Source organism: Peromyscus leucopus, chromosome 22, assembly GCF_004664715.2.
Source record: "Peromyscus leucopus breed LL Stock chromosome 22, UCI_PerLeu_2.1, whole genome shotgun sequence".
In the NCBI taxonomy this organism is placed as follows: domain Eukaryota; kingdom Metazoa; phylum Chordata; class Mammalia; order Rodentia; family Cricetidae; genus Peromyscus; species Peromyscus leucopus.
Window position 1 is genome coordinate 1,373,110 of NC_051081.1, and position 21,016 is coordinate 1,394,125.

General features: G+C 63.0%; 1 protein-coding gene across 2 annotated transcripts; it reads left to right on the forward strand.

The window, feature by feature from the left end:
- The first annotated feature begins 10,005 nt into the window (after positions 1-10,005).
- Sppl2b (signal peptide peptidase like 2B) lies at positions 10,006-18,055 on the forward strand. 2 transcript variants are annotated; one of them, XM_028862921.2, is made up of 7 exons: positions 10,006-10,097; positions 15,502-15,621; positions 16,280-16,459; positions 16,731-16,820; positions 16,922-17,061; positions 17,146-17,285; positions 17,580-18,055. In XM_028862921.2, the coding sequence occupies exons 1-7, from the start codon at positions 10,050-10,052 to the stop codon at positions 17,678-17,680; spliced, it is 819 nt and encodes a 272-aa protein (XP_028718754.1). In that variant the 5' UTR covers positions 10,006-10,049; the 3' UTR covers positions 17,681-18,055. The 2 variants fall into 2 exon arrangements, with proteins under 2 accessions (XP_028718754.1, XP_028718753.1); XM_028862920.2 differs by having other exon boundaries at positions 10,007-10,097; positions 17,143-17,285.
- Positions 18,056-21,016: the final 2,961 nt, after the last annotated feature.

Sequence of the window (21,016 nt, forward strand, 5' to 3'; positions counted from 1 at the left end):
CCAGAGAGATCCCGGTTCCCACCTCCCAAGCACCCACAGGGGTGGGCTCCGACAACCCGTACCGCTGACTTGGCACAATGGCAGGGACCGACTGCGCGCTCCCGGACCCTGCAGACGCTCCACACCGGGGGTGCACAGGCCGACATGGAGACACAGCACAAGCCTCGTGCTGCGAGGAAACAGAGTAGCGAGGGCAGCAGGGGCAACCGAGAGCGCGGTTGGGAAGTGTCGCTGCACTGTCAAGTGTGAGGACTGGAAAGGTACACCCCAGACGACTCGAAAGCCTAGAGGACGCGCAGCCCGTCCGCCACCTCCTCACGAACTCACACACAACACCCTCACACACAAACAGCTCGCACACACACACACACACACACCACCATCACAGACAACTCAACGCACACAACTCTCACACACCAACTCCACCACACGTCACACGACAAAACAAATCCATACTACAACCAACTCACGATATCTCACAGCAATCCCACACAGACAACTTACCACGCACACAACTCCACTCCACGACACACATGCAACGCTCTTACATATTCATTTTTTTCAGACACGCAGTGTTATGCCATCTGTGGATAGACCCCAGGCTAGTAAGCAGTAAGCCCCGGCTATGTACACTCGGATCTCTATCTCCTGATAGCCCAGATAGCGCTGGCCTCGCGATACTCACAGAATCCTACGACCTAGCCTCTGCCTCCCCAGAGCCGGCAGGAAATGAAGAAAAAGAGCACTACAGACGTGCCAGATGCCAACCAACCGACCCGGAGACGACAAGGGGGAGTAGGCTACGATAAACGACGCGGGAGGGGGAGGGAGGGGCAGGGCGACGATCAGCTTTTTAAAAATCCAATAACTTCATTACCAATTAATTTTGTGTGTGGCGCTCACAGCCCACCTGGCCATATGCGAAACAGGTCATAAGGGATCAACCTATCTCTGTGAGCGCTACCCCAAGGCAGAACTTGCGGCACCATGGATGAGTGATTATATACGAAAACAACACACCTACAGCGCCATATCCCAAACAACACGCGACGTACAAACAGAAATATGCGCCCCTTAGCGACTACAACACCAGAACCACAACCACGATCCTGCCGACGCTCACAATCTGATCAATCAGCCCTAGACACTGCGCGACCTACGCGCCCAGTTGCCTTCACCCGTTTCATCCACGGGCGGGACAGACTCTCACACCACCCCAAACCAGCATGCGGCTGGCCATCCCTCCTGCCTCAGCGCCTCCAGCGCTGGGACTCCAGGAACGCGGCCATGAGGGCCTGGCCTGTCACGTAACCGTGTCACGCAGGCCCGCCCCAACTTGATGAGCCAGCCTGCAATCTGACGCCGGGACCGGCTCGTGTCAGTGGTAGCGGCGCGGGAGGAGGCCCCGCTGCCCCTGAGTGGTCGTGTGGGGTCGGGGGGTCCGCAGCTCGGCGCTGTCCGTCCTCTGAGCCCACCCGCGTCTCCCGTGGGAACCCGCCTGCTCAGAAACTGTCCTTCTGCCCTCCGGCTGTGGGGGGGCGTGGGGCGAGTTCCGGGGAGGCTTCCAGATCGACTCTGATTTCTTGCGAGGCTTGTGGAGGTGGAGAAGAACCCGGAGGCTTGGCTCACGAGCGGGCTGGGAGGAGTACGGGGAGCGCACTCTGACCCACGACCCCCAAACTCACTGGGATTCTAGGCGGAAGCTCCACCCTGACCACACCCCAGCCCCTCATAGAGGGGATTCTAAGCGGGGCATCCAAAAAAACACTGCACCACGCCCCCAGCCCCGTGTCTGGGGATTGCTGGGCGAGGCTCCACCCCTGACCACGCCCCCGCGTCCCCTCACTGGGGATTCTTAGGGGCGGGCCTCCACCCTGACCACGCCCCCGGCCCATCACTGGGATTCTGGGGGCTCCACCCTGACCACGCCCCCGGGTCCCCTCACTGGGGATTCTGGGCGGGCTCCACCCTGACCACCGCCCCGCCCTCACTGGGATTCTAGGCGGGCTCAGCCTGACCCACGCACCAGCCCCTCATGGATCAGTTCTGTAGGCGTAGATTCCTGCATCTCCTGAAAGTCGCAGGTACAGGATGAGAGTGCAGGTAGACCCCGGTAAGGATAGGGGAGTGTGGGTCGATTGGGGTTTGATTCTGAGTTCCCGAGTGGTTGTGGCATCTGCGTTTTCGGCCACGCGGACCACGTCCGCGGTCACAGAACATGGCCTTGGGACCTCCAGTTCTGTCCCTTACGCCCGCGTAGCGTTCCCGGGATGGCAACCCCAGGACTGCTTAACCCCCGGCGCCATGTGGCCAAGCCGCGTCTGTCTTGATATCTGTGCCCCAGACTGTTTCTGGATACTGCTACCCCAGACTGTTCTGATATCTGTACCCCGACTGTTTCGATATTCTGTTGCCCCAGACTGTTCTGATAATCCTGTACCGCAGACTTTCTGATCATCTGTACCCAGACGTCGTTTGATATCTGGTAACCCCAGACTTGTTCCTGATATCTGTACCCCAGACTGTTCTGATATCTCGTACCCCAAGGACTTTGATATCGTACCCCAAGACGGTTCTCCGAGTGGGCTGGCCTCCACGCTCCGCGCCCTGCTGCTCCCAGGCACGCTCCTGCCCCACGGCGGCCGGGCCTCAACGGCCACCTCCTTCGGCCGTGCCCTTACTGTCACCCGATGGTTCGAGTTCACTAGCTGCAGCACGGCGGTAGTTGGATGGTCCGCAGGCCCGCTGGGTCCTGCTGCTCTAGGAGTCAGCCGGTGGAGGGGGCGCAGAGGCACCACAGAGTCTGGACTGCTCACCCACCAGCTAGGGCCTTTATATGTGATGGCGAAGACCCGGGCCCCCCGCCTTGCCTGAATGGCCCGCCTGGAGAGCTGGCGCGGATCTGTGACGGGTCAAGGCTGTGAAGCCTTGCGGTGGGTGGTGGGCCTTCCCGGGGTGGGTCTGGTGGCTTCCCCGGGGTTGGGTCTGGGGTCCCCGGGGCTGGGCCCTGGGGGGAGCTCCCCGGGGTGGGTTGGGGGTCCCCGGGGTGGGTCTGGGGCCTCCCGGACGGGTGGGTATTCGGGGCTCCCCGGGGTGGGTCTGGGGCGCTCCCGGGCAACCTACGGGTGGGTCTGGTAGGCCTAACGCACCGGGGTGGGTCTGGTGGGCATCCCCGGGTGGTCTGGGGCCTTACCCCGGGGCTGGTCTGGGCCCTCCGGGGTGGGTCTGGGCTCCGCGGTGGGGTCTGGGGGTCACCCCCCCTACCAGGGGTGGGTTGGGGGCTCCCCTGGTCGGTGATGGGGGGACCTCCCGGGATGGTCTGTGGGCTCCCCGGGGTGAGGTCTGGGTACCGGGGTGGCTGTCTGCGGGTCCCGCCTGGTGGGGGTTGGGGCTCCCCTGGCGGTGGAGTCTGCGGGGCTCCCCGGGGTGGTCTGGGGGCTCCCCGAGGTGGGGTGGGTGGGTCCCCGGGGCTGGGTCTTGGGTGGCTCACCCCGGTGTGGGAGTTTGGGGCTTCCCCCGGGGTTAGGGGCTGGGGGCTCCCCGGTGGTTGGGTCTCTGAGGGGCTCCTCGGGGGTGTTCTGGGGCTCCCCGGGTGGGTTGGGGGGCTCCCGGAGCGTGGGTCTGAGGGCTCCCCGGGATGGGTCGAGGGTCCCCGGCAGTGGGCTTGGGGCTCCCGGGGTGGGTTGGGGGCTCCCGGAGTGGTCTGGGGCTCCCCGGGTGGGGTCTGGGGGCTCCCCGGGGTGGTCTGGGGGTGGGGTGGGCTCCCCGGGGTTGGGGCTCTGGGGGCTCCCCGGGGTGGGCTGGGGTCTGGGTCTGGGGCCTCCCCGGGGTGGTCTGGGGGCTCCCGGGGTGGGGCTGGGGGCTCCCCGGGGTGGGTCCCTGGGGGCTCCTCCCCGGGGTGGTCGGTCGGGTGGGTTGGGGGTCCCCGGGGTGGGTCTGGGGCTCCCCGGGGTGGGGGCTTGGGGGCTCCCCAGCAGCCCACAGCGCCTGGGTCGGTCCTGTCTCTGTGGCACCCGCCTCTCACGGCCAGGCTGGCTCAGGCCTCCTCCGTCCAGTCGACTGAGCAGAGAGTGACGACCTCTGAGCAGGTGGGTCCGGGTCCGGGTGGCTGAAAGCCCCACTCTAAGCAGGGCCCCCTTCCGGAAGTGCGCCAGGGCCCAGGTGAGGCCTCCTTTGGGCTGTCTGGGATGGACCTGCCATGTGAGAGAGGAGACGTTTCTTTCCCTGGTCCTGTTTAGTGTCCCCACATCCTTGACACCCCACACCCCCGTCCTCTCGCAGCCAAGGATGACCTGGAACTTCCGATCCTCCTGCCTCCGCGTCCCCAGCGAAGACAGAAGTGCGCTGCCACGCCTGGTCCGTGTGGTGATGGGACTGGGTCCCAGGCCTGTGCACAGGCGAGCGCATCTTCAAGCTGCAGCCGCAGCCCCTTTAGACTTGGACTCCGCCCGCCCGCCCCCTCCCCGCCCTTGGGGCTCCTTGAGGGTCGGGTGGTTCGAGGAGGTGGAGGGGAGCTGGGAAGGTGTGTGACCCCGTGGAAGTCCCTTCCCGCCCCTGGGCCATTATCAAAGCGCAGAACAGGGACTAAGCCAAGGCGTGGCGGGAGGTGGGGAGAGCCGGACAAGGCGGGCAGGGCAGGGGCTGCTGACCCTCAGTACCACGGGATCGGGCCCACTTTCCGAAGCTCCTGGAAGCTGCCAGGAGGGGGCGCGTCAGGGGCGTCCTGCCGATCTGGGGTCAAGCTGTGACCCGTCTGTCGCTGCCCCTCCGCAGGGTCTCCGGGCAAGGTCTCCCAGAGCGGGGCCTCCTGGCGCAAGACGCGGGGCCTCTCCGCGAGGACCTGGAAGCCGAGGGCCGTGGTGAGCACAGGCACGTGCAGCAGGCCGGGTCCCCGCGCTGGAGGCCGGAGCCCCCGGCTGCAGCCCCCTGGCCTGCGCCGGCCCAGGCCTGGAAGCTGGAAGGGCGGGATCTGGGCCGGGGTCAGGGGGCGGCCGGTTGGCATGGTGAGCGGCGGCGGCGGTGGTGATGGTGGGGGCAGGAGGCCCGGATCCCGTGTCACCGTGGCTGGTGGCCTGGTTCCCGCTGTCCCCGCCCCCTCCGCCTCTTCATCTCTCTAAAGCTCTGTCGTCCTCTGCCCATGGCTGCCTTCTCCCCTCCGACTCCTAGTGAAATATTAAATTTTCAATGTAATATTAAGGGAAACATTAAATATTAAATTTCACCTTTTTAAAATATTAAAACACTTGGAGCTGGATCCATATCCCTGAATTCGTAGACCACTTTCTCCTGTCCCAAGGTGGCCAGGGACTCTTCTGACATGTCCAGGCTTTTGATTTTGTGGCAGGATATTGTTTGTCTACAAAACTCGAAGTCACACATCCACAAAATCTCATTTACAATAAAAATTAGGGGGCGGTGGTGGTGCACACCTTTGATCCCAGCACTCGGGAGACAGAGGCAGGAGGATCTCTGTGAGTTCCAGAACAGCCTGGGCTACACAGAAAGACCTTGTCTCCAAAAAACAACACAACACACACACACACACACACACACACACACAGAGAGAGAGAGAGAGAGAGAGAGAGAGAGAGAGAGAGAGAGAGAGAGAGAGAGAATCTAAAATACTCACCACAAACTAGACTCTTGTATACATACTGTGTATTGACTCTTCACTGGGTGTCAGCAAGTTTCTGGGATGCTACACTGTGTAACAAACACCTCCACACATAGTAACATGAAGCTCTTCAGTATTTCAGTCTCACCCAGGCTGTCCGGTGTTTCCCATTTTACTTGTGTGTTTGTATCTGGGGGACAAGTGCCATGGCTTGTGTGTAGGGGTCAGAGGACAACTTGCAGGTTGTTTTTTTTCCTCTGTAGGTTCTGGGAACCAAACTGAGGTCCCCAGACTTGAAGGAAGGGCCTTCCCTTGCCCACCCCTCACTGGCTGTTTTCGTGCCACTGAGGGGAGCCTTGCTCTGTAGTCCTGGCTGTTTGGGAACTGGCGGCCTCCTGCTCCGGTGGGGCTAGCAGGTGTGGCCCACCTCTCCAGGCCTCAGACTTGCTGGCCCCAAGGAGACAGGGTCTGCGCTTGCCTGTCTCCTGGCAACAGGGGCTGGGCCAGCCTCTTGAAATGGCCGCAGTTTCCAGGCCCTCCTGCATCGGGGTGTGTGTGTGTGTGTGTGTGTGTGTGTGTGTGTGTGTGTGTGTGTGTGTGTGTGTGCTCTGAGCTCCTCTGACAGATGGGATGTTTCTGGCATGATGGATGTCCACGGTACTTTTGTGGACACGTGTCCTGCTTGCAGTGTAGGGTCTACAGTGGAAAGTAGCCTGGAAGCCAGCAGGGGACACCCCACTCTGTGCTGATCACCCCATATGATAGACGGCCCAGTCAGCTCTTTAGGAACTGGGTCAGTCACTCTCAGGTGGAGTGAATTCATGCCGTTTTCTGAGCTGGGCCTCTCCAGGGCCGGTGACATGTCTGCTGTGTGCAGGCAGGTGGGGCTGTTTGACCACACTCCCTTAGGACTCAGCAAAGGTGGGGCTGTTTGACCACACTCCCTTAGGACTCAGCAAAGGTGGGGGAAGTGGCCTTTCTGGAGAGATTCGAGGGGTGTCAGGGACAAGGCTTGCTGACTTTGGGGAGCTGGGGAGGGTCAGCAGCGCTGACTTAATTTCCACCATGGCTTCTGGAAGCAGTAAGCAGGGATGGCAGGCACCAAGTCTTATTTCTGACACTGAGAAGAGGGACTCTGGCTGACTCTGGCTCCCCTGCCTGGCCTCCCCAAACTTAAGAGTGGCTGATTGTCTCTGGGGACTGTGGCCGTGGGCTCCAGCCCAGGTGACGGGAAGGGGCTAGGAAGGCCGAGGGCCAGGATAATTCCCTAATTTATGTTGCCCCACGCCAGTGCAGGTCCAAGTACAGCTGCAGGTCAGTCTGCCTGTCTGCCCTGAGGCAGGGCCCTGGCCCTTCTCTGTCCCAGCCTGAGACCCCGGGGCCCCAGGCTCACTGCCAGCCACTGCACTCAACAGCTGCCCCTCCAGCTCCCACGTGGGCGAGCGTGCCAGGTCCTCTTGGCTCCCTGGGCGGACAGAACGACGCTCTGGAGACAGAGCTGAGAGGACAGCATGTGGGGGACGGGACGGCCAGGGCCCAGCAGGAGAGAGGCTGTGAGGGGAGGCTGGGCTGAGGTGACCTCAGGTGCCCAGGCCTCTCTGGTCCCTCTGCTAGTCCAGTGCACCACGGCGTCCAAGCCAGGCCTCCACCCCACACCTGGCTTCTCAGAAGACCAAAGGGACGCAGCAGAAGGGGTAGGGAAGGAGACTTGGATGCTCAAGTGGGCAATTTTATTAAAAAACAAACAAAAGAGAAACAGAAATCAAAACACCACACAGAAGTTCCCCAGGAGGGAGGTCCCCGGGAGGGAGGTCCCCGGCGGCAGGCGGCGCTCCACCTAAGCTTCCTGCTGCTGTACAAAGGGGTTGGGGATGGCCTCCATGCCGTCCTGCGGGCAGATGAGCACCACGGAGGTGCCGCGGCAGACCACGAGCCCCAGCTGCCGCGTATCCTCCGTCAGCTTGTACTGGTCATCAGGGGTCTGGGGGGTTGACAGACAAGAGGAACTGAAGACATGCCCTTTCCCCCACAACCAGACCTCACGGGGGCTGTCCTCTCTCCTGAAGCTCTTTTGGGGACGGGCAGACCCCGGCACTCCGGTCTCAGAGCTGACTGAGGACATGGATACCTGGACTCTATAAGAACCCTAAAGGGCAGATGCTCACCCCATAAACACCAAGGGGTGGTCTGCGGGGGCAGCAGAGGCCCCAGAGAGGGTGGACAGGAGGTGGAAATGGAGAGCAATTAGGAGGTAATTGTCATGGGTACTGGGAGGGGACGCTCTGTGGGTGTCACGGGCATTATTCCAGAATGAGCTGAGACCCTATGGGCCCAGAGCCACCGACAGGCAGATATTCCAGAGAGAGGTCGGTGTCCTGGCGTCCCCAGGAGGGCTGAGGGGAATGAGCTGGGAGTCTCAAGCCTGGGGCCATCAGAGCAGGCTTGTCACCTTTCTGGCAGTCAGGGACGGTCCTGCACCCCAGCCTGCCCCCTACGTCACCACATGACCCCACAGGGGTGGAGCAGGAAAAGGGCCTGGTGACGTCCCCACAACCACAGCTCACCTCGCATGTATTCGATGGTCCCGTCCAGCACCAGGTTGAGCAGTGGGTCAAATCCTTTCAGGATCCCGCTGGCTTGAGGAAGATGGGGAGGAGAGGGATGGGGAGGAGAGGGATGGGGAGGATGATGTCACTGTCCTCCTGCTGCAGACCCAGGCATGGGGACAGTTCAGGGACAGCTGCCACTACAGAACTCATGGGGAGGTGTGTCCCTGTGTGGTGGCTGGTGACTGTGACTCCAGCCCTCTTCTGTCCAGTGTGGAAGGGGCCACAGATAGAGTTCATGGTGGGCCAAGTGTTAATAAAACGTTATGCTCCCCCAAACTGAATTTTGCACTTTCCATGTAACACAAAATAGCTTTTATTTATTTATTTTTTTTGGTCCTGAAGGGTCTCATTTGCACAGGCTGGCCTCAGACTCACTGGGCAGCCGGAAAATAACCCTCAACTCCCGAATCCTGCCTTTACCTCCCTAGTGTTGGGACAGCAGACTTGTACAACCACGCCTGGTCTACATGGTGCTGGGAATGAAACTCAAGGCTTCACGCACGCTAAACCAGCGCTCTGCCCGCTGAGCTAGCCTCAGCCCCGGCTGAGTTTTGGAGACAGGGTCTTATCTATGTCAAGCTCAGACTGGCCCGGGAAACCTCCTGGGTCACTTCTGCCTCCAGGCTCCTGAGGGGACTCCTTCCTTCCATCTTTCATGTTCCCTCCTCCTCTGTCCCCACAGCGTTCTGGTCTCTTCCTTCAGGATCTACCAATAATGGTCTGGGTGCTACCCCACCTGGCTCTCTCTCCCTGGGACTCAGTTTCCCCATTCACAATGGGGCCTACTGGTACCTCTCAATGTTACGGCATGGCCCAAGCTTTGCCCTTGTTAAGAGTTAAAATGCCTGCCCTGTGTGGCTTCCCACGCTCGCCGTGACCCCGATTCTGTCTTAGGGAGCATTCACCTTCCCGGCCACCCTGGAACTTCACGCGGATGGTCTTGTCAATGTACTTAGACAGGTCCAAGATGCTCTCTTTCTTCTTCTTCTCTTTGTCCTGCTGGAGAGTGGTGGGGCTGAGGAGTGAGGTCCAGTCTTCCTACATCCCTGTTGCCTGGAGCTGGCACCCAGTGACTCCTTCCCACCACAGCCCCATCTGCACCCTCATTTCCACCTCCCATGCCCTGCTAACTGAATCCTACCTCCCTGAATCTGCAGCTCTGTCTCTATCCCCATGTCCTTCTGTTTGCATCCCCATGTCCCGCATCTGCAGCCCTGTTCCCCACCTGTATCCCCATGTCCCCCGTCTGGAACCCCCGTCCCCCGTCTGCATCCCCGTCCCCCGTCTGCACCCCCGTCTCTCTCCCGTCTGCATCCCCGTCCCCCGTCTGCATCCCGCCGTCCCCCGTCCCCGTCTGCATCCCCCGTCCCCCCGTCTGCATCCCCGTCCCCCGTCTGCACCCCCGTCCCCCGTCTGCATCCCTCCCGGCCCCCGTCTGCACCCCCGTCCCCCGTCTGCAACCCCGTCCCCCGTCTGCACCCCCGTCCCCATCCCCGTCCCCCGTCGCCAGGCCTTCAGTCCCACGTGACCCGCTTCCTCCGCTTCCTCCGCGTCCCCGCCTCCCCGCCGGTCTCCGGCGTCCGGCGCCCCCTCTCTGGCCCTCGGCTCTCGCTCCCGCCGCCCCTCGCGCCCGTAGCCCCGCTCCCCCGCGACCCAGGGGTGCTCACCGCCATCTTGCCGCCGCGCGCCGCTCTGCGCAGGCGCCACCCCGCCCCTTCCAGCGCAGGGGGGCCGTCCGCGCACGCGCAGCCTCGGCGCCTGCGCGCCGCGGGTCCCGAAGGCGTTGCCGGGAAACCCTCGGCCCGGAGCTGCGCGGAGCGGCGGACATGGCGGCGGCGCGGCCGGCCGCGGCCCTGCTGCTGCTGGCGGCCCAGGTGAGGCCCGCGGCGGGGCGCCCGCTCCTCCCGGGGCCGGGGCCATGACCCCGCGGTCGTCCCCTCGCCCTCTCTGGCCACCGCAGACCTCCGGCCGGCCTGAACCCGCCCTGGGGCCCCAACCGCTGCTGCTGCTGCCTCCGCCCCTGCCGGCCTCGGTTTCCCCTTCTGCAGAATGGGCCGAGTCCCCGCGCTCCCCCCCACCTCCCCCCGGGGGCGTCCAGCGCAGCCCCCGGATGCTTGCAGCCCTGCGCTCCGGCTTCTGCCCCATGACCTTGGGCAGGAGGGGGGTCCCCACTTGTGGGTCAGTGCAAGACGGGGTGTGCGCGGGATGCGCCCCGACCTGGCACCCAGGCGGGCGGTTGGCGTTGGGTGAGCTTTGCTTCCTGAGGTACGGTCGCATGCTGGCCTTGAACTCGCCGTGTAGCCCAGGCTAGTCTTGAACTCACTCCGTAACGCACGCCGGGCACCGCTCGCCCCGCAGCCCAGGCCCCCCCCCCCCCCCCCCCCCCCCCCCCCCCCCCCCCCCCCCCCCCCCCCCCCCCCCCCCCCCCCCCCCCCCCCCCCCCCGCCCCCCCCCCCCCCCCCCCCCCCCCCCCCCCCCCCCCCCCCGCCCAGGCCCCCCCCCCCCCCCCCCCCCCCCCCCCCCCCCCCCCCCCCCCCCCCCCCCCCCCCCCCCGCCCCCCCCCCCCCCCCCCCCCCCCCCCCCCCCTCCTCCAGTCGCCCAGGCGCCGCGCCCTGTGCGGCTCTGGCTCGCCTGGAACTCACAGCTGACCACCTGCCTCGGCACCCCAGGCGCCGGCATGGCAGGCCCGCACCCCCGCGCCCGGCTTGGATGTTAGGTTCCTTTTTGTGGTCTCTGCGCCGACCCTGGAGGGCTGCAGCCTCGGCCCCGGGGGTTGCTGGCTTCTGCCGGGGACGGCCCGCAGGGCAGCCTGTGCTCCCATCCTGGGGGCGCTTTTTTATTTTGCAGCAGGGTTTCCCTCTGTAGCCTAGGCTAGCCGACCCGGCGCTGGCCGGCTGGCGGGCAGGAGGCGTCCCAAGGCCTGTGGTTCCCAGCCACGCCGCCCTGTGGCCCTCGGCTCCCTGGGGCCACGTTTGTCCTCGCATCCTGCTCCTGGCCGGACCCCAGCTTTTGAAAGTGTGTCAGGGCTTGCGGCGTCCTGCCAGCCGTCGGGGGGCTCCGCGTCCTGGGCCACGGGCCTGACTCGGGGCGCCGCCCTGGCCGGCAGGTGATGTCCACCGAGGCCTGTCATCTAGTCTGGACTGGTCCTGCCCTGGCCGGCCTGTCTGTGCCTTTCTTACTGGTCTGTTTTACCGGATGGAGGTCTTTTCAGGGGCAGTGACACTGGGAGGTTCTGAAGGATGAACAGGAGTTTGCCAAGGATAGGAGGAGAAGGGTGTGAGAGACGGCGTTTCCCCGGGGATGAGCACCCATGACTGGAGGTGATCCCTGTGGTGGTTCCCTGCGGGGGGAGTGCCTGTCCTCAGGGCTGGAGACGGTGGAGCAGCGGGGCCTGGGTGCTGGCTGGCGGTGAAGCTGGGTGCCCAGGGACGTCACCTGGGCAGGCGACGGCATCACCGGACCTTATCCTGCAGGGAACAGGCAGGGGCGGCATTCCTGGCCGGGTCACAGCCTGGTCCACGTGCCCAGTAATGAGGCTGGCTCCGGTGGAGGTGGCCTGGTGGCCGTCCTGGACCCTGGACCTCTGCCGGTCTGTGACCCTGGCCGAGAGGCCGGATGTCCCCAGCTACACCTCCCTCCCCCGGAGAGGAGTGCGCGGTGGGAGGGCGGTGGGACTGCTTGGCACCATGCCCTGGTGCCCCCGAGGCCCCCACCTCTGGCTCCCTGTCTGGTGCCCCCGAGGTCCCCACCGCCCGGCTCCCCGTCCAGTGCCCCCGAGGCCCCCGCCGCCCGGCTCCCCTTTGTGTTCTCTTGGTTCCCCACCACTCTGAGGCGGTGTGGGGCTCGTGGTGCCCAGATGCGTCTAAGCTTGCTGCGGGGGATGGGGTGGGGGTGGGGGGCTTCCGTTCTCAGTTCTTCCAAGTGTGACCGATCACGGAGCCTTGGGTACTGGTTCCTGGAAGAGGCTGACCTGTTCAGTGTCATTGTGCCGTCCCTGTGGTGAGGGGGAGCAGAAGGCTGCCATGTGCCCTGTGGGGTGGGCGACCATGAATGCGCCTTTGTGCTCGTAAATGACCGCTGTGAGGAGAGGCAGTTCTATCGATTTCCGTTTCACACAAAAGCCACTTTTCACGGAGAGCCCCGGCCCCGGCCCACAGAGCAGGGCTCTGCTGGCCCGTATCACAGCTGCCCTGGTCCCGGGACAGGAAGGAACCGTAGGCGCTCCCACAGGAGTGGGCCTGGTGTGTGCCAATACAAACTGTAGACCCAGACGGCAGGCAGGAGGGGTTTGGGGGGCGCTCTGACCCCCGTGGTCTCTGCTGCCTTCTGCCCCTCCCTCCCCTGAGCTGGGGACTCATGGCCTTCCTGGCACAGCCAGCAGCCTGGAGAGGCGGAGAGATATTCTGGGGACCGCGGTTGGGCAGTTGGTGCTGGAGTTGACAGTGGGTCCCTGAGGTGGTGGAGGTTTGAAAACAGGGTCCGCAGTGGCTTGCACTGTGTGGTCAGCGCCTCTGAGAGTCACGGGGCTGGGCCAGCCTGGGTCCTCTGTGCTGCTACCTTGAGGTGACCAGAGTCCCTTCCAGGGAGTTGGGGCCCCATCTCTGAAAAGGACAAGCCCGCCCGGTCTGTGAGAGTCCCAGGGTCCCTGGTGGGGCCCCTGCCAGTCTCCTGGCTGCAAGTTGGTATCCAAGGTTGGTGTCCATCCTGTTTCCATGGCAGGTCCTCAGGCGCCGCCCAGTCTTTCCCTGAGGAGTTTGCAGCCAGGAGGGTGAGCTCCTGGAGCCCAGATGTCGAGTGACTTCTGGGGAGACGTAAACAGAGTCTTTGTGCCCTGGATAGGTCACCCACGGGACTGGAGGGGCTCCGCCCAGGTGGGGCTTAAGGGAGCGGTGGACTCATGGGGAGTCCTCACCGGAGTGTGGGTGGCTCATCACTGAAAAGCTGGTTCCTGACAGGCTTGGCGGGCACTGGACTGTCTCCCCCCAGCAAGTACTGTGTGTGTCCTCGGCCACGGGAGGACACGGCCTTACGAGCTTACAGCTTTCTGAATTTAGGAAAGTTACGGTGGAGTTCCGAGCCGTAGACCCCCCCCCCCCTTCCTCTTCTGTGACACGCCTGATCCTTGGGAGGTAGATGTGGGCGTTTTCTCTGATGAAGGTTGACCCTGGCCCACTGTCTCGTCAGCTCTCAGGAGCTGAGTGGTTTCCCTCTGACTGAACGGGCCGGCAGCGGCCATGATCCTTAGACGTAAACACAGATGTGTAGAGGGCATCTTGACAGGCACATCACAAACGTTAATCAAAACAGCAGCGTGGACGAAGCCCTGCATTCCTGACGCCACAAAACCAGGTGTGGGCCTGTCATCCCAGCACGCAGATCCCAAGTTAGGGTCATCCTCAGTTAGAAGGAGTCGGTCACCAGCCCGGGCTACACGAGACCCTGTCAACAGCAGCCGGTGTTCCTGCTGCGGACGGTGGTCTCCCCAGCGAGAGCCTTTGCCCGGGCTCACAGCACGTGTGAGTTGTAGGCAGGCCTTGTGGCCAACCTGAAGTCATTGGTCACGCTTGGAACAGCATGTCGCTTCTGCGCCAGCGGCACATCCCCTGTGAGATGTTGCGGTGCACAGGGTCCGTCGTCCTAGTCTCGGGGTGGCCTGCCAGCCCGGCCCCAGCCTGATTTCCCTGTCTTGCAGCCGGTTTGTGATGTCCTTGGCATCAGGGCCTGCTGTGGGGGCAGCGGCCACAGTGGCGGCAGTGCACATGATTGGCGTTTTTGCAGATCTGTGGGACTCCGTACGACTCAAGGATTAGCGTTATGTCATGAAACCACGTTTTTAAACATTCATTTGTGTTTGAGTCTGTGTGTGCTTAGATGTGCATGCTGTGACAACTTGTGGGCGTCTTCTCTCCTGCCCTGTGGGTCCCAGGGCTGTAGCTTTGTGGAGGCTGGGCAGTAGGTCACACTGTCTCCAGCTGCTCTTGGTGGATGTCCAAAGGGAAACACTGGCCAGGTCCAAGCTCAGCACTGTGGCGACGCTTCCCTGGGCAGGGAAAGGCTGGACGCAGCAGCATGGATGGGGACATGCCCGTGGAGCCCTCCGCTCAGTCATTTTCCACAAGCCCTCCGCCTCTTCATTCTTGGCCCACAGCTGTAGGGCTGCCGGGCTGGCCTGGGCCGACTTGCGTGGCTCTGCCCACTCAGGCCCCAGGGTGGAACTCCCTCTGTGGACGGAGCTGGTCCCTGACTCACAGGTCCCCGCTTTGAGTGCTGTGATTAGGACGTGTTGTGCCGCATCTGGCCCTTGTGCCCCGTTAAGGGTGGGCTGGGATGGTGTCACTCATCTTTGCTAGCCCCGCCCCTCTCCACCCCCCCCCCCCCACTGTTGCTTCTTCCCACCGGTTCAAGTCTTTGGAGCCCAGGAAGCACTTATTAGCACCGGGTCTACCTCGTGTTCTCCGAGCTGTCGCAGCCAGCCTGCACCTCCATGTCTGCCTCCCTCCCCCCACGCCTGCCGGCCCGAGCCGACCAGGAAGCTAAGGCCGTGCTCAGGGCATCGGCCAGGACAGACAGCCGAGCCTCAGCACGTGCTGGCATCCCAACAGATGCCACACAGCTGGCATCCCAACAGATGCCACACAGCTGGCTGTGGCTGCTTTGATCCCCCACCCCCCACCCCTCACGTACCGCTCTTACGGGTTGCGTATATCCTTAGCTCCAGTGTGGTTTTGGGGGCATCCCCAGCTCAGTGCCATGGCGGGGGGGGGGGAGCAGGGCATGCAAGCTGCCACCGCTTCTCTCCTGGGATCCCGTCTCTCGTCCAGAGAGGTACCTGGCTTCCTTGGAGCAAGCCACCAGGGACTGGTCATGGAACCCAGGGGAGCTGACGGGAGCCAGGAGAGGGTTGCGGGGCGCCTATGAAGTGCTGGTACTGCAGCTGGCCCTGGGAACGGGCCGTCTTCTGTAGCTCCCTGCTTCATAGGTCCCTTCCTCAGAAGGGACCTCCGTTCTGTGGCAGGCTGCGCCTGGTGGGCAGGGCCAGCATCGGGAGGACAGGGAGAAGCTCACCCTTTGAGACAGGGTCTCTGTAGCCCGGGCTGGCCTCAAACTCATGGCTGTCCTCCTGCCTCGGCCTCCCGAGTGCGGGATGACAGGCCTGTGCCACCATGCCTTGCTCAGGAAGGTGCCCTTGTCCTTGTCTGCCTTCTTCACTGGTGTCCTCACCAAGACCAGGGCCGTGGGCGCCCTTTCTGAGACGTCCCCAATGTCTGGTCGTTGCAGGTGGCCTGTGAGCTGGGCGTGTTGCGAGTGGTCTCCCAGAGCGGCGGAACCCGGGGCAGGGACTATTGCATCCTCTACAACCCACAGTGGGCCCACCTGCCGCATGACCTCAGCAAGGTGGTGAGTTGCCCACTGGAGGCCACGTGTGCCTGTGGTCTGCTGCCGACACCCGTCCCTGCAGCCAGGCTCCTGCCACTCACCGGGAGTCCTTGGCGGACGCCATCCCTCTGGGCCTGGGTTTTCATGCTCAGGAGTAAAAGCTAAGGGCTGTGGGGAGCCTGGTCAGACAGGCTTGTTAGGCAGCTAACTCTCCATCTCGCCCCTCAGAGCCACCCCATGCCTGGTATGCCCCCATGCTGTTCCCAGAGAGGTGCCTGTCCTCTGAGTCAGCCTCTCCACCCCTTCCCATCTACATTGAAGGGTGTGTGTGTGTGAATGCACACGTGGACTGCGTGTGAATGGCCCCAGCCTCTAGGTCCAAAGTCTCAAGGTATTTCAGCCTTGAGTGGTGCTCATGTCACTGAGGCCGGGACACTTAGGAGGCTTTGGCGGATATGCCGGTGTGTGGGGGTGAGGGCTTTGTGAGGTGCACTGGTTATAGCTTTGCATGTTGTGTGGACCTGTGTGTCTCCTCACGGGGTACTCAGAGCAGCCTCCCACCCCAGCTGGGGAGGACAGGCCTGGCTGTCCTGGTGTGGGTGCCTGGAGGGGTAGCTAGTGTGTGCTTCTCCTGTTCTTTCCGTGGGACTTGGTGGCCCTGACGCCGTCCCCTCTGCAGTCTCTCCTGAAGCTTCGAGACTTAAGCTCGACACAGCTCTGTTCCTACCGTGACCTTCCTGTGGACCTGACCAACCAAGTCGCGCTGGTGGCCCGGGGCAACTGTACCTTCTACGAGAAAGTGCGGCTGGCCCAGGGCAGCGGGGCGCGCGCGCTGCTGGTTGTCAGCAAGGAGAAGCTGGTAGGGTGCCCGAGTCCCCGTCACCTGTGGGTGGTGGGACAGCGTCGGGGAGCCCTGGCTTCAGATGGACGCTGAAGCGGTTGGGGAAGGCGTGAGGGCAGTTACTCATGAGCTGGAGACCCTTGGCGTGGCCACCGGGCTGGGCCAGTTCAGAGGGGCCTCCAGGCCCTGCCCTCCTTAGGGCCCGTGAGCACCGGGGCTTGGTGCCTGGAGGAGGGCTGGCATTGTCCACCGACAGGGCGGGATGACCCCGTTCCTCTGTCCGCCGCAGGTCCCTCCGGGAGGCAACAAGACACAGTACGAGGAGATCAGCATCCCCGTGGCCCTGCTTAGTCACAGGGACCTGCAAGACATCTTCCAGGTGGGTCCTAGGAGCAGGCACTGTGGGTTCTGGGTCTTGGTCCTGGGTGGAGCTGGGGCATCGTGCCCCCCACCCTGAGCCCACTCTCTTCCTGGGGACAGCGCTTCGGCCATGCGGTGATGGTGGCACTGTATGCGCCCAGCGAGCCAGTGATGGACTACAACATGGTCATCATCTTTGTCATGGCCGTGGGCACCGTCGCCCTCGGCGGCTACTGGGCCGGCAGCCGGGACGTGAAGAAGTGAGTACTGCTGACCACAGGCCCCGTGGGCGGGCCGAGCTGCCGGGAGCTGGGCCCAGGGTGACCCCAGTGTTTCCCAAGAAGGTACATGAAGCATAAACGGGACGACGGGCCTGAGAAGCAGGAGGACGAGGCGGTGGACGTGACGCCCGTCATGATCTGCGTGTTCGTCGTCATGTGCTGCTTCATGCTGGTGCTGCTGTATTACTTCTACGACCACCTGGGTGCGCTGAAGCCCCGCCCGCCCCGCCCGAGCCCCGCCCACACCGCCCGAGCCCCGCCCACACCGCCGAGCCCCGCCCGCCCCGCCAGAGAACCCCGCCCATTCCCCAGAGCCCCGCCCACCCCACCAGAGCCCCGCCCACCCCACCAGAGCCCCCGCCTGTCCGCCCAGGGCCCCGCCCACCCCCGCAGCCCCGCCCACCCCCAGAGCCCCGCCCCCAGCCCACCGCCCAGCTCTCTTGACTTAGTGCCTTTCCTGCCCTGCTGTCCCTGTCCCGCCCTGCGCCCGGCCGCAGTCTACGTGATCATCGGCATCTTCTGCCTGGCCTCCTCCACCGGGCTCTACAGCTGCCTGGCGCCCTGCGTGCGCAAGCTGCCCTTCTGCACGTGCCGGTGAGCCCTCCACCCCCCTGCCCCCCCCCACCCGCTGGCACGGCAGAGGCCGCAGGTGCCCACGCGTGGGGGGGGCGCAGGGGTGAGGCCACCCGGGAGGGTAGATTGGGAAGGGGTGGGGCAGCAGCACAGGTCCCCAAGAGTCTACAGCCCCGGGTGCCCGTGGACCAGCACTGCTGCCCAGAGCCAGGTGGGCTGGGTGAGGCCCTGGCCCTGAAGGCCAGCAGTGACCGGGCAGAGCCCCGGGCTGCCCTCCTGGAGCCAGAGGGGCCTGGCCGGCGGGGGCACAGGCCCGCAGTCGGGCGTCTGCCCGGGGTGGGCCGCGATCCGGAGGCGGACGGCCGCTGATGGGCGCCCCCTCCAGGGTCCGCCGATCATACAACCTTGCACTGTATCTTCACAAAGCCCAGACAGAGCTCTCTCCCGCACACTGCTGTCCTAGCGCTCTTTACTGGGACTCCATTGTTCACGCGGGTGTGGTGTGGACGGCGTCTTCGCGGAACGAGGACCAGTAAGTGCCACCGCTGTGCAGCGGCCACTTCCCGTCAAACTTGATCACATCTGTGTAAGGGCTGTCCTCTGGTAGTGCTCACAGAAACCGTCTTGTCGCCTGGCCCGTGACTCGTGCTGGTGCCAAATAGGAGAGGGTGCATCAGCGCGGTCTTGCTGCAAGAGCCTGCAGACAGGGCCCGTTTATCATTCAAGTGGCGAGCGGATGTCGCCGCGCCCTGCCAATTCATAGACAACGGGTCCTGGGCAAAGCGGGGGACAAGCCTGGACCACGCTGCCACTGATTTGTCACCACTGTCGGGCGGTGGGGGTGCGCAGGGCACAGTGAGACCGGAAGGGCACGGGGTGTGCCGCTTGTGTCCCCTCCCAAGAGAGTAGGTGGGTAGGCTCCACACGACCAAGTCACCGAAACCTTTATCTTCAAGGGTTCATTTCGACTGCATCGTGCTCGAGCAGCCTCGCCCCTTTTAAAGCAAGAGCCTGGCGCGTGCCCAGGGACCGCGTGGCCTGCCCACTGTGCTCCCCACCTGGCTGCATCGCAAGGTACAGAGATACATCTCGTCAACACGTCTGGCGCAGACTCCAAAAGACCCTTGATCGGCACTCCAGGTGTGCATTGTATCGGACGGCGCTGGACAGACAGGGAGAAAGAGGAAAACGCCGTCTATGCTAAAACGTCCCGTACATAAGAATGTGGAGGGATGGGGCCTCTGGGAAAAGCACACACAGACCTCCTACGCCCCACCCAGACCTCATTCCTGTCCTCCGCTGCTCGCCCCCTTTACGAGTGTCTACCAGAGCGGTGACTTGCGGTGAGCGCCGATAGAGTGAACAGGACCCTGGAGTTACCACTTATGCATGCCGCTTCGCCTACTACGGGCAGACAGGGCAGGCGCCGACATCCCAGCTGACGAGGCAACTCATCGCAGTAAAGAGATATACGAGGAAGACCCACACGCCGATGCTCAAGGAAAAGAGCCCGTCCCGGTAGCGCTTTCGCAGCCCTTCTCGCGCCTCAGAAAGCTCAGGCCAACAGGCCCTGCGCTGGCCCGCAAACCCACAGGCATTTGGTGCCGTCGTTCGGTCTCTCTTGGTGTCGTCAAGTGGCCCGTCTGGTGTTCGGACTGCTGGTGGGTGCACCAAGAGCCATCTTCCGGTGGTGGTGGCAGGTTGCCCCGGCGCTCGTGAGGGCTTGTCCGGTTGATATCTCTGGGCTGCAAAAGGCAGGGGCAAGAACTCGAGTCATCAGCGTTACTCTGACTTCTCCTAGGCTGGTGTGCCGGTGTCGAGTTGCAGGACATTTGCCTCCGGGCAAATCTGAGAGCTTTCTGCTGAATACAAAATGCTGAAGGACCATCCAACACGCACAAGACTCACGCCCCACCTTTCAGTGAGGCCTGCCGTGAACTGGTCCCATGGCAAATGCCCGGTCCCGGGTTGGAGGTCATGGGGTTCGCGTGCGCTTGTTCGACGCAAAGGGCCCGTGAAGTGTGTGGGGTGTGATATACGGCGGGTTGGTCCGGGCGTCAGGACGCAACGCGAAGAAATTGTGTGGAGGGGGAATATACTCAGCAGCAGGAGTGAACGCCCGCGGGGCCCGGGGTGTGGGGTGTGACGCGGGTTGTTAGTGGCGCGAGCCCGGGGGTAGGTGGGGTGTGAACGGCGGGTTTGAAGCCCGGCGGGGCCCGGGTGTACGGCGGGTGAAACGCGGTGGTCACCCAGGACGGTGGACCGGGCCGGTCGGCGCCCTTGACAAAGCCCTGGCTCCGCCGCTAGCCAGAGTTGCAAACCTGCTGCTCTTGGTGCTGTTGTGTGCAGGCGAATACTGGCGTTCCTTTCTTCACGCTGTTTCAAATACCAACTCTCCAGTGTCCTGACCATAGGTTCCAGGTTCTCTTCCTCCCTCTCAGCTCGCTGCCCCCCATCTCGCTGCCTGGCTGTCATGCCCTGTCTTGTGTTGCCTCAAGAAGTGGGAACAGCATAATTGGTGGTAAGGTAGGAGACCTCTGACCGGTGCCTCTTCTAACCATCACAATACACACCACTACCAACGGAGAATAAATATACTCACATACACACAGCCATAGGTTGGGTCCAGTGTTGTGTGTCCGCGAGAGACTGCGACTGAGGTCGACGCTGAATTGGGTCTTCGGTGACACAACCAGCCTGAAGACCGAGCTCTCCAAGCCAGCTGCCTCGATAAGTGCCGATGGAAAGGGTGGTATAGCGCCAGGCCTGGTGAACACATCGTCCTTGGAATTCACCATCACAGACATGAGTGAACAGGGCCCTTCTCAGGCTCCTGGGCTTTTGGACATCTTGGTGGGCAGGTGTGGGCTGAGCGCACGGGGCAGGGCCTGCAGGGGGCTGTTGGGCAGGGCGGCCATTTTCTGAGTCAGGAAGGGTCGGGAGTGGGATGGCCTCCCTGGTGGGGCATGGCTGTAACGGCACACCTGCGTGCTAAAGTGTGTTGTGAGTGTTGGTCAGCAAGGCGTGACCTCTGTCAGTGACCTGTGATGTGTCTGTGTGTCTGTCTGTCTGTCGTTGTATGATCACTGTGTCTGTGTGTTCCGATCAGTGTCTGTCCCTGTGTGTGTGTGTGTCTGTGTGGTGTGTCACGACAAGTGTCGAATAGTATCTGAGATGTCAATGGTGTCTTGTCTGGTTGAGTTGTGTGTTGTGTCTTTCACGATGCTGAGTTCATGAGTGTCTGTTGTCATGCCTGTGTCGCTCCTATGTTCTGTCTGTATGTGTGTGTCTGTGTCCTGTGTGGCTGTGATCCATGTGTCCTGTCTGTATGTAGAGTTGTCGCTAAGTGATTCTGTTGTCT